We start from the raw sequence: 13,090 nt of genomic DNA, 5'->3' as shown, positions 1-13,090 counted from the left end.
GACTATTCCCAGGGTGATTTAAGGTCCTAGGACAGCTCCCAATGGGGGATGCACTTAGCTAAGCCTGGCTATCATGATCAATGATAGCGAACCGGCTCATCATGGAACACCCACAGGTATCTCAATTTTACCTCCTCCCCAAAATCCACAAACCGGACACCCCTGGACGCCCCATCGTATCAGCATGTAACTGTCCAACTACTTACATCTCAGCCTTTCTCGACAGCCTCATGAGACCGCTGGTTGAAGATCTTCCCTCATACATCAAAGACACCAACCACGCGCTCCAACTTTTCAATGATTTCCGATTTCAGGGTACCGAATGCCACATTTTTACCATGGACATCACATCTCTGTACACCGTCATTCCCCATAATGATGGCCTTACAGCCCTCAAGCACACGCTGGACAAACGCACAGTGCTTGATCCACCCACCCACACCCTGGTACGCCTTGCGGAATTGGTCCTCACACTGAACGCATTCTCTTTCAATAATCTTTTTTACCAACAGGTCAGTGGAGTTGCCATGGGCACCAGAATGGGACCCAGCTATGCCAACATTTTTGTCGGCTGGGTAGAAGAACGCTTCTTCGCTTCCTACACTGGCTATGTCCCTGACCTCTACAAACGATATATTGATGACTGCGTCGGTGCCGCCACATGCTCCAACGATCAGCTTGAATCCTTCCTGCACCATTTCACCAACTTCCACCCGTCCCTCAAATATACGGTTAACATTTCTTCCACCACTCTTCCGTTTCTAGACATCCACTTGTCTATCAACTACCCCCGACTGTCCACTTCAGTTTATTACAAACCCACGGATTCACACAGCTACCTCCTGTACAGCTCATTTCACCCCAACCACACTAAAAACTCTCTTCCTTTTTCACAGTTCCTTAGGTTACGACGATTATGCAGCGACGACATCGATTTCGAAAACCAAGCCCTCGAAATGTACTCATTTTTTATCAACAGAGGATACCCCAGCAGTGTGATTGACAGGGCCCTTGCCCGAGCCAAAAACACCCCCCGGACCATCAACCCGATCAGGAACTCCCGCCGTAACAACCGCATTCCTTTGGTGCTTCCTTACCACCCTAACACACTTCCTATCCCCAGGACCATTAACCAGAACTTTTCCATCCTACAGGATGATCCCTCCATTGGGGCCCTCTTTTCTGATCGCCCTATCATCTCATATCGCCGACCACCTAATCTGCGTAACCTCCTCGTTCACAGCTCCCTTGACCGCCCTCAGCAACCATCCACACCAGGCACCTTCCCTTGCAAAAGAGCTCGCTGTATCACCTGCAAGTACACAGCCACCACCACACTCATTCAAGGCCCCTCAGGACAATTCCGGATCACCCAGACAGCATCTTGTACCTCCAGCAACCTTATTTACTGTATCTCTTGCAGTAAATGCCCAGCCATCTACATTGGGGAAACAGGAAGGAGACTCGGAGACCGCTTCAGAGAACACGTCAGGGCTGTGAAGATTAAAGATCTCTCCAAGCCCATTGTTTCTCATTTCACCTCTGACGGCCACGACCACTCTAATCTCTCCGTCTGTGTTCTCAAAGACGGTTTTCCGAACTCATACATTAGAAAGACCACCGAAACTAAAATTATTCTGCAGCTAGGATCACACATTCTCCCTTCCCTTAACGACAGATTACTGTTCTTTTAAATTTTCTCCATTCATTGGAAGTTTCATTTCACACCTCTCTGCACCCATTCTGACTTCACACCTCTTGATTGGCCTCTCTTTCTGTCCCCTGCTCCCGCCTCTCACTCCTCCTCCCTCTCAACCTTTGTTCTCCCGCTACTTTACCTTTGCCTACTGCCCTGTCTCTCTCACACCTGAAGAAGGCTCCACGGCCGAAACGTTGTGTTCTCTTTCTTCTTTTTTTCAGCATGGAATAAACCTATTACTTGTTCCTTTGCAGCCTACGCATGCTGACGCAGCTACCCACCTGAACTACTACCGCCTACAGCTGCTGCGACCCACTATGCCTTCCTCCAAATCTTTTTCTAGATCTCTTCGTCATACCTTCTCCTCCTCCCTGGGCCACTTGCCCGCTTCTCTCACTAAACCAGCATTCCGTCTCTTTACAGCTATCTGTTCCAAGACCAGGCTTTCTAACCACCTTCTATTCCTTTACAGATGTCGTCGACATAATATCATCCCTAAAGGATTTCGCCTTAAATTTAATACCTTTTCTTTTGACTCTGATAACACCCAGAGTAACACTCAGAGACTTCTAAAACAATTTTCTAGGAAACTAATGCTCTCTACCATTTTCTCCCTCAAAAAACAGATTATCCTTTCCGACAACAACATCAAAGAGGCTAAGGAATTTCTACGGCTGACAGCTCCACACCATCTTCCCTTCATAACTAACCTCATTAGATCTCTCAACTCTAAACTCTACCAGTTTCTCACTACAGAGAAGGACAAAAAACTCAGTCATCTTCTACAGAAGAAAACCATCAACACCCCGGACACCCTCACCAACCCTAACCTTGTTGTCACCATACCTTCTGACCTTTCCCTCTCACAGGATGAGCGATCCCTCCTCAGCAAAGGGCTCAGTTTTGTACCAGTTCCCAGGAAGCTGGACATCCCCCAGACCAATGTCGACCTTAACCGCTTTTACCGCAGGATCCGTCTCAGAGCACATTTTGCCGACAATTCCTTTTCACAGGCAGCTGATAACAACCCGGTTATTGATGTCATTAACAACATTAATCCCAAACAGAGCTGTTGGACTCCCTCCTCTGGCCGTTTTCCACCAGTTGATTATTTCATCAACCAATGCACTAATCAAGCTCCCAAGGCACTCTCTATACCCAGTAAACATAGGTCTAACCTCACCCAAGGAGAAAATCAGGCGCTCCAGTCTCTCCGCAACAGGGATGATATCGTCATCAAACCAGCGGACAAAGGAGGTGCTGTTGTGGTGTGGCGTAAAGATCTATATATCTTTGAAGCCTCTAGACAACTAACTGACACTTCTGCCTACCTCCCTCTCCAACAGGACCCTACCACTGACTACCAAAAGGAAGTGGTATCCACCATTTCCCTTCTTATCAGCAGCAACGAGCTCCCCCAGGAGGCGAACCGGCTCATCATGGAACACCCACAGGTATCTCAATTTTACCTCCTCCCCAAAATCCACAAACCGGACACCCCTGGACGCCCCATCGTATCAGCATGTAACTGTCCAACTACTTACATCTCAGCCTTTCTCGACAGCCTCATGAGACCGCTGGTTGAAGATCTTCCCTCATACATCAAAGACACCAACCACGCGCTCCAACTTTTCAATGATTTCCGATTTCAGGGTACCGAATGCCACATTTTTACCATGGACATCACATCTCTGTACACCGTCATTCCCCATAATGATGGCCTTACAGCCCTCAAGCACACGCTGGACAAACGCACAGTGCTTGATCCACCCACCCACACCCTGGTACGCCTTGCGGAATTGGTCCTCACACTGAACGCATTCTCTTTCAATAATCTTTTTTACCAACAGGTCAGTGGAGTTGCCATGGGCACCAGAATGGGACCCAGCTATGCCAACATTTTTGTCGGCTGGGTAGAAGAACGCTTCTTCGCTTCCTACACTGGCTATGTCCCTGACCTCTACAAACGATATATTGATGACTGCGTCGGTGCCGCCACATGCTCCAACGATCAGCTTGAATCCTTCTTGCACCATTTCACCAACTTCCACCCGTCCCTCAAATATACGGTTAACATTTCTTCCACCACTCTTCCGTTTCTAGACATCCACTTGTCTATCAACTACCCCCGACTGTCCACTTCAGTTTATTACAAACCCACGGATTCACACAGCTACCTCCTGTACAGCTCATTTCACCCCAACCACACTAAAAACTCTCTTCCTTTTTCACAGTTCCTTAGGTTACGACGATTATGCAGCGACGACATCGACTTCGAAAACCAAGCCCTCGAAATGTACTCATTTTTTATCAACAGAGGATACCCCAGCAGTGTGATTGACAGGGCCCTTGCCCGAGCCAAAAACACCCCCCGGACCATCAACCCGATCAGGAACTCCCGCCGTAACAACCGCATTCCTTTGGTGCTTCCTTACCACCCTAACACACTTCCTATCCCCAGGACCATTAACCAGAACTTTTCCATCCTACAGGATGATCCCTCCATTGGGGCCCTCTTTTCTGATCGCCCTATCATCTCATATCGCCGACCACCTAATCTGCGTAACCTCCTCGTTCACAGCTCCCTTGACCGCCCTCAGCAACCATCCACACCAGGCACCTTCCCTTGCAAAAGAGCTCGCTGTATCACCTGCAAGTACACAGCCACCACCACACTCATTCAAGGCCCCTCAGGACAATTCCGGATCACCCAGACAGCATCTTGTACCTCCAGCAACCTTATTTACTGTATCTCTTGCAGTAAATGCCCAGCCATCTACATTGGGGAAACAGGAAGGAGACTCGGAGACCGCTTCAGAGAACACGTCAGGGCTGTGAAGATTAAAGATCTCTCCAAGCCCATTGTTTCTCATTTCACCTCTGACGGCCACGACCACTCTAATCTCTCCGTCTGTGTTCTCAAAGACGGTTTTCCGAACTCATACATTAGAAAGACCACCGAAACTAAAATTATTCTGCAGCTAGGATCACACATTCTCCCTTCCCTTAACGACAGATTACTGTTCTTTTAAATTTTCTCCATTCATTGGAAGTTTCATTTCACACCTCTCTGCACCCATTCTGACTTCACACCTCTTGATTGGCCTCTCTTTCTGTCCCCTGCTCCCGCCTCTCACTCCTCCTCCCTCTCAACCTTTGTTCTCCCGCTACTTTACCTTTGCCTACTGCCCTGTCTCTCTCACACCTGAAGAAGGCTCCACGGCCGAAACGTTGTGTTCTCTTTCTTCTTTTTTTCAGCATGGAATAAACCTATTACTTGTTCCTTTGCATCCATTGGCGCCTATCTGTCTAGGGAGTGCCAGTTGGACATCTGGACTGCATTACTAAGTGTCAGGAGTAAGTGACTCATATCTCACCTTGATCAACCAATCAGGGACTGGTAGGGCCGAGTAACCCACGTGGGACTCTGATGCCCATGGAACTTTCAGCCAATCAATGAGCTGAAGTTCCTCCAGGTAAAAACAGGCAACACAGAGAGCCTGAGAGATTCAGTGAGATTCAACAAGATTCAGAAGGGATTCTGGAGAGGATTCTGTGGACTGTTCTAAAGGGAATTCAAAGGAGAATTCAAGGGCAGGACGGCCCAGGAGCAGAAGGCTCCCAAGGGCAGGACATCCTCGCAGCGCGCCTCCTGACCATCCTGAGACTCAGCCCGGACAACCACGGAACGGCCAGTGTGTCTGAGTGCCAGAACTTTCCTTTGTTCTAAGAGTCTAGAGTGGAGGTTGCCAGAGAGTAACCAGCAGCAGGCCTCGTGAACAGGTCGGAACTGTGGAAAGCTGAATCACTATTCAGAACTAGCTCTTCATTAGGAACGAACCGGTCCTCTTCCTGACTTGCTGGGACCCACAGTCATCTTTTCTCCTGTGCACAAACTTTGCTAGTTAAAGCCAACACTAACTAGCCGGTCAGTGAGCATCAGCAGCGCACCGTCGCAAGCCGCACAGCACAGCCTGGCACTGAGCCAGAGAGCGGGGATTGGACAGCAACAGCCTGCAACTGTTTCTTTGTGCCCGCAGGAGATCTGAATCCCCAAAGATTGGATGAGTATTTAACTTCAATGCATTACAGCTCGAGAATTCAATTGTTATCCCAACCAGTTGATATCAATTTAATTCCTAAGAGTTATGTACTTGTTTGAGTATCTAATGTAGAAGTTATAACTAAGTTCATTTACGAAACGGTCTTAATGAATGATATACTGAACGTATGTCCTCTTGATATGTGTAACACTTCGTAACTGACTGAATATATACCTTTTGTATTCTGATAACCCTCTCGATAAGATCTGTTAGTTTTATATGCATATTCTATGTATTAATAAATGTATCCTCGTGTATTAGTACCTGTGTGTGTGCGTTGTTTGAGTTATGTCGCATGGTTGGACTCTAAAGCCATCAAAAGAATCAACTTTGTGATTTACTGCTACAATTAATAATTGTCTCAGTAAATGCCCAAACCCTACAGAACTGGTGCCTTCAGAGAGCCACTATGATTACATATTTGGCGTCCCTGAACCGGTTTTCTTACATATTTGGCGTCCCTGAACGGCTATGAATCACTACATTATTTGGCGTCCCTGGGTGGGCGTGGCAAGACTGAAATGAGTCAACCAAGCGAATAATTCATATAAAACGCCGCGGGTTTCATACACGACAATACAGTGTGCTGAAAGCCGAAAGGAAAAAAAGTTCCCCTTGCTCTTTAAGCAGTGCTTGATTGTTTTGTGATCTTTTGCGATCTACCGGGTTGATTGCATACTTGATCTTGTGGTTTTCTGTGTTAAAACTGTGATTTCGTACTTAAAAGTAATACTCTTTAAGTTTAACGATGGTTGCTAAAAGGTCTGAATTCGAGTCGCTATTAAGCACTCTCTCTAGCAACGACAAGTCTGACCACGATCTCTTCCATATCTCCGTCAGCGGAGAAGCTAGGAGAATAAATCTCCATTCTCTGAGAGAGCTAGCGAAGGACATAGAGAGATTTGACCCTGCAGTGTCAGAGAATAATATCGAGAGTTATATTCAGGACCTCAGGTATAACCTGCAATACCTGCCAAACGCCACAGAACAGGAGAAAGTGTTTCTGGTCAGGAAAACTACCAGCAGAGCTGTACATGAGTGGATGGCTAGGCAGATGAAAGAAGTCTGTAATGATTTTGAGGAGCTGTGTCAAGCACTTATCGAAGAATACAGTGCGTTTATTGACCCGACGGCTGCGATAGCCGCCGCCCTTAACATTAAGCACGAGAGAGCAGAGTCCCCTCGCGAATATTACGAGAGACTTAGACGAACTTATTTTGCAGGGCGAAATGATGAGGGTTGCGAAGAGAACACACATTTCAAGGGTTTATTCATTGCGAATCTCCACCCGTCAGTCAGAAAGATGATCTTAATGCATACAGATGCACAGACCATGAAAATGACTGACATTAAGAGATTCGTGCAGAAAGCCTGGGAGTATGATGTCCAAAGTCGCTCTGAGCAAAAAGCTGCTAAAGCGACTGTGTTCGCCGTCAGAGCCAGCAGGGTTAACTCCCTCCTGCTCGAAGGAGCACAGGCTCCTGAGCTGGCTAAGCCCCGTTCCAAAGCACTCACACAGGACCGCACCCAGCGTCCTAAGTGCCATGAGAACACCGGGGTAGGGAAAGGGCTAGAAAAGGCTGAACAAAAGGATTCAGTAGCCGCCCGCCTGGCCAGGCTTGAACAACCTTTATTAGGACAGGGACAACCGCTCCCCAAGGCTGCCGGAAGCGTGAATGAGCTGATACTCTCCACTGGAGGAGGCGGAGACCCTGGACAGCACAGCCTGGCACGGAGCCAGAGAGCGCGGATTGGACAGCAACAGCCTGCAACTGTTTCTTTGTGCCCGCAGGAAGATCTGAATCCCCAAAGATTGGATGAGTATTCAACTTCAATGCATTACAGCTCGAGAATTCAATTGTTATCCCAACCAGTTGATATCAATTTAATTCCTAAGAGTTATGTACTTGTTTGAGTATCTAATGTTGAAGTTATAACCAAGTTCATTAACGAAACGGTCTTAATGAATGATATACTGAACGTATGTCCTCTTGATATGTGTAACACTTCGTAACTGACTGAATATATATCTTTTGTATTCTGATAACCCTCTCGATAAGATCTGTTAGGTTTACATGCATATTTTATGTATTAATAAATGTATCCTCGTGTATTAGTACCTGTGTGTGCGCGTTGTTTGAGTTATGTCACATGGTTGGATTCTAAAGCCATCAAAAGAATCAACTTTGTGATTTACTGCTACAATTAATAATTGTCTCAGTAAATGCCCAAACCCTACAGAACTGGTGCCTTCAGAGAGCCACTATATTTAATTTTGCTATGGCAACATTACATATTTGGCGTCCCTGAGCCGGTTTTCTTACATGTGAAAATAACATTTTAGCATCATATTATTACATACAGGTCTCTAGCTTCAACACAGTGATATATATATATACTCAGTGATTTATTGGTATATGCCCAGGTCAATAATCAGAATGAGGATTTATTTCCAGACGGGCTACAGGTAGTGTTGTGAAATACTTCAACACACTGGATCGCAGATTTAGACCCCCTGCACTCTTACTCCTTAAAAACCAAAGAAATGAAGATATGTAGCAATCACATTGCAACAGGGCTGACAGTGACTTAATGCTTATACTAGTGGACTTCTGGTACCTTTAGGGTACGGTGTTCCCTGAAGGGCTCTCAAACCCCGCATTTCAGATGCCTAGCTGTTTCGCTGATGTGTTGCACCTCAGAATCACTTTTAAACCTTACCTCTGGTATCTTTAATCCCTATTGCTCAACGCATGGTGAAAGTATTGCATAAATGTGTCTGAAAATGAGCAATGGGCACCTGAGAGACTCATTTGCCTGTTTCACAAATGATCATATTTGACTAGAGATTCTGTTTGGGATTCAGTTGTGCATTCTGACAGCAATCCCTTTCAAAAAACGATACATTCTGGATGAGGTCAAGGTGCAGGAACACTGTATTTAGGATGTGTTTGCACTTATTCTGTGTCTCTAGCTTCAACACAGCAATATATGTATATGCTCACTGATTTTTTGGTACATGCCCAGGGCAATAATCATTATGAGGATTTATTTCCAGATGTGCTAGGGGTAGTGTTGTGAAATACTTCAACACACTGGATCGCAGGTTTAAACCGCCTGCACTCTTACTCCTTAAAAACCAACAAATGCAGATATGTAGCAATCATATTGTAGCAGACACTCATTTGACTGTTTCACAAATGATCATATTTTACTAGAGATTCTGTTTGGGATCCGGATGTGCATTCTGACAGCAATCTCCTTATCGCGGCTTTGCCCTTCTTGCCTCTTTGGACAATATCTCCATCTTGTGGTCGTTGTTGGTAATGTCTAGACAACATCTCCATCTTGTGGTCGTTGTTGGTAATGTCTTCTTATGCCCTTTTTATTTTAATTCTCTATTAGTTGATTCTAGAATCTCTACAATGGAGTTGAAAACATCAGTTTTATAGCAGACAATATAACATTATTTATAGTCCAATTAGAAACTTATTACCCTGTTTTTAACATAATAACAAATTAAAATTGATTAAAACTAAGTTTGGAACACCAGGGAACATAACAAATGATTTTAACAAATGGTTTTCCTAAAAATCATTTTTTATGTTCCCTGGTGTTCCAAACTTAGTTTTAATCAATTTTAATTTGTTATGTTACAAACAGGGTAATAAATTCTTAATTGGACTATAACTAATGTCATATTGTCTGCTACAAAACTGATATTTTCAGCTCTATTGTAGAGATTCTAGAATCAACTAATAATCAACTAATAAAGAATGGAAATAAAAAAAGGGCATAAGAAGACATTACCAACAACGACCACATGATGGAGATATTGTCTAGACATTACCAACAACGACCACAAGATGGAGATATTGTCTAGACATTACCAACAACGACCACAAGATGGAGATATTTTCCAAAGAGGCAAGAGGGGCAAAGCTGCGATAAGGTAAAATCATTTTTTGAAAGAGATTGTTGTCAGAATGCACATCCGTATCCCAAACAGAATCTCTAGTAAAATATGATCATTTGTGAAACAGGCAAATGAGTGTCCGCTACAATATGATTGCTACATATCTGCATTTGTTGGTTTTTAAGGAGTAAGAGTGCAGGCGGTTTAAACCTCTAGCACATATGGAAATAAATCCTCAAAATGATTATTGCCCTGGGCATGTACCAAAAAATCAGTGAGCATATATATATATATCACTGGGTTGAAGCTAGAGAGACACAGAATAACTGCAAACACATCCTAAAGTGTTCAAGCACCTTTGACCTCATCCAGAACGTATCATTTCTTGAAAGGGATTGCTGTCCGAATGCACATCTGAATCCCAAACAGAATCTCTAGTAAAATACGATCATTTGTGAAACAGGCAAATGACTGTCTCAGGGGCCCATTTCTCATTGTCAGACACATGTATGCAATGCTTTCACTGTGCATTGAGCAATAGGGATCAAAAACACCGCAGGTAAGGTTAGAAGTCATGTTCTATGATCATTTCTTTCAGCATTAGGGACTAAATATACTAAACGTATGATGCTAAAATGTTATTTTTACATATATTAATGTAATAAATGATTGCTTATGCTTTATAAACAAATCTAATTATAATAAAAGCTTAAGTTTTGTATTTATCTTGTACCATAGAACATGATTTTCTTTGTATTTCAAGCCCACAAAGTGTCCAAATGATGCAGTATATGATATAAGGAAGATTATCACATGCATATCGGTATTATCTTTCTTATGAAAATGCATTCCTTTCATTACCTTTTACTTTTTAAAATGAACTCAAATTGTGTATAATGTAATAATTTAAGTAGAATAGATTCAGATAGAAAATATAGAGTCATGATGTTTATGTCTGACATCATTTCACATGGGTGAATTTTAAGCTAAGAAATAAAAACATTTACAATGAAGATACCATTGCTTAATTTTAAATGCCTTTAAAAAATAAATACCTCCTGAGAATAATTTGCCACTCAAAGATCCTTGGTAAGGTACTGTTTGAATCCAATCAGGAGAGGAGCATCCAGGGAGTGCTTTCTATAGAGTCCAGCTTGGGCCACTCTCTTCCGGAGAGCCTGCTGATACTTTTTAACTACTCAGGGCCTGTAAGGATACAAAACACCGGTTTAAACATTTTATACCTATAAGACAAATTAGAATTTTAGTAAAAAATAGATACATCTGAAAAATAAAAAGTCTTACTGCTGATAGAGTTCTTCAGAGCTCACATCTTCCCCTTCCTTATCCGCTTCTGTTTCAGTTTCTAGAGCAGCCTCTGGCATCTCTTCCTCCTGGACAGCGGCCTCTTGCTCAGGGCCGCTGGAATGCAGGTAGATTTTTTTCAACATGCTTTTACATAATATGTTGTAACAATGATTTCAAAAAGAAACTACAGAAGCCTTACAGATTAAAAATATCTCACCTTGCCGATGTGTCTTCAGGCTTCCCATGTACAAAAAGGCCCAAGGACTCTAGCAGTCTTACAACCACTATTCTGTTTGCCTCACCAGACACGATCTCTATTCTGTGGTAATACACGATGACCCTGTTCTTCAGGTGATTCATCATGTCCTCCCTCGCCTGTTGAGAGGCCATCCTGATCTCTTCTGCCATGGCGTGCTTCATACACACCCTCTTCAAGTGAGCAGGAAGCTGATCAAGAGTATTCAGGCACATCTTGCACACCAGGGGAATCCTTGCGGGTAAATAATACCATCTGTGTATAGAAACAAGCTAAGACTGATTTCTTAAATTATCCTTAAAATTCTCTCTCATAGTTTGAGCATAATGATTTTATTGCATTTATATAAGAATTGCTCATTGCTCCAAAATGAATAATGGTTTCATAAAAAAGTGAACACTTACTTGGTCTCAGTCACAGACTTTCCAATAGAAGCCATTGTGGAGTTCAGCAACTGCAGGTCCTAGAAGTGGGGAAGGAATTTTAAAAGAGAAATTGAATTACAATACAGAAGGAATGGCTGAGGGATCACTGAAATATATATATATACAAATTCCAAAGACTGAGTCCATATAGAAACAACTACCTTTCATTTTCAGTATAAGAAAAAAAACATTATCTTCCAAAGCATCATAAAATTGTCCCTTCTTCCAGACTCTACTTCTCTCTTGTAGTAGTATAGCAGACCTTTCCAGGTGAGCAGATCACAGAGTCCGAAATGAGCTTCCTCCATCAAGCAAAGTACCTGAACATGACTCTGTCTTCATAAAAGCGCCCCTGTGATAAATAAATTAAATCCGAAATCAAGAGGGCAGTTGCCTACTGAAATACAAGAAGTCATCAATTTTAACCTAGTAACACATTAAAGGCTGCATCTATACAAGTACGATTCTAGAAATGCTCACCAGATTACGTTTTAAGAAGGAACTGCGCCTCAGGTTCCGCCGAGATCTTAACTAGGATGGCAGGATTCAGAGTCCGGAGTGCGGACTGATGGCGCACGGAGGGTCCATATACTGTGGATCCCTCAGTGATCTTCCGCGTATTCAAACCGCCAGCGTGTGACTCCCCTGTCACCGTGACCTCATTGCTCTGCTCTCGCCTCTGAGCCCGACTCACGGTAAAGTGGAAAAAAATGCGCCCTCGACGTGAGGTTTAGTCTGGAGCGCGCCGGTGTTGCGCATAGCTGCCTTCCAAGCAGTTGACCCAGGTTCGATTCCCAGCCAACGCAGTTGCGAATGTTTTCGAATGCTGTCATGAGCCTTGGATTGTGACTAGCAAAGCGAAGCCTTTTGAAAGAGATAAAGCACTGCAAAACGGAATTGAAGGAGAATCTTACAGGGGATTCTGAGCGGTGTCTGCATACACGCAGTCCGATACGGGTGCTGAAAGCTTGAACTACTCTCAATGTCATGCTGCCTTTCCCCGGAGTAAAACTGTTACATTGAAAGAATGCTTCTCGCAGGTTCAAAAAGAGACCCTTGATAATTGGAGAAATCAATGATTTCGAATGAATTCTGTATGCGTTAAAAGACAGCTATACACAGAAAACATGCAGGACACTGCTCATGATGTTTCCCGAGCCGAAACACAGTGCGTTTTTCCAAGCCATCTGACAAAGCCCGCCCTCTGAAAACTGCAGCAGATCGTGTAAAGACGTTCAACTTTGTAACTACTGCACGCACAGGAAGCAGAATAAATTCCTCTTTTCAAACTGTCAAAGGTTTGCTTTGCGAACGCTGCAGGACATCGCACAATCTCTTTTGAACGGGGACAAACGATTTCTTATGGGGCGCAGTAAGTACAGA

At 43.9% G+C, this 13,090-nt stretch overlaps 1 protein-coding gene across 1 annotated transcript; it reads left to right on the top strand.

Annotated features, from left to right (window-relative positions):
• Positions 1-99: 99 nt before the first annotated feature.
• On the top strand, positions 100-4,932 carry LOC148632581 (uncharacterized). The gene is made up of 2 exons (XM_088623850.1): positions 100-3,153; positions 4,461-4,932. Exon 1 carries the CDS (start codon positions 102-104, stop codon positions 1,692-1,694), a length of 1,593 nt encoding a protein of 530 aa, XP_088479976.1. The 5' UTR covers positions 100-101; the 3' UTR covers positions 1,695-3,153; positions 4,461-4,932.
• Positions 4,933-13,090: the final 8,158 nt, after the last annotated feature.

This window comes from Lepisosteus platostomus, unplaced genomic scaffold, assembly GCF_059453375.1.
Source record: "Lepisosteus platostomus isolate fLepPlt1 unplaced genomic scaffold, fLepPlt1.hap1 Scaffold_60_H1, whole genome shotgun sequence".
In the NCBI taxonomy this organism is placed as follows: Eukaryota; Metazoa; Chordata; class Actinopteri; order Semionotiformes; family Lepisosteidae; genus Lepisosteus; species Lepisosteus platostomus.
This window is presented reverse-complemented; position numbering and strand designations above follow the sequence as displayed.

Coding starts and splice junctions, on each gene's coding strand:
- LOC148632581 (XM_088623850.1), top strand. CDS start 102: ATGGAACACCCACAGGTATCTCAATTTTACCTCCTCCCCAAAATCCAC.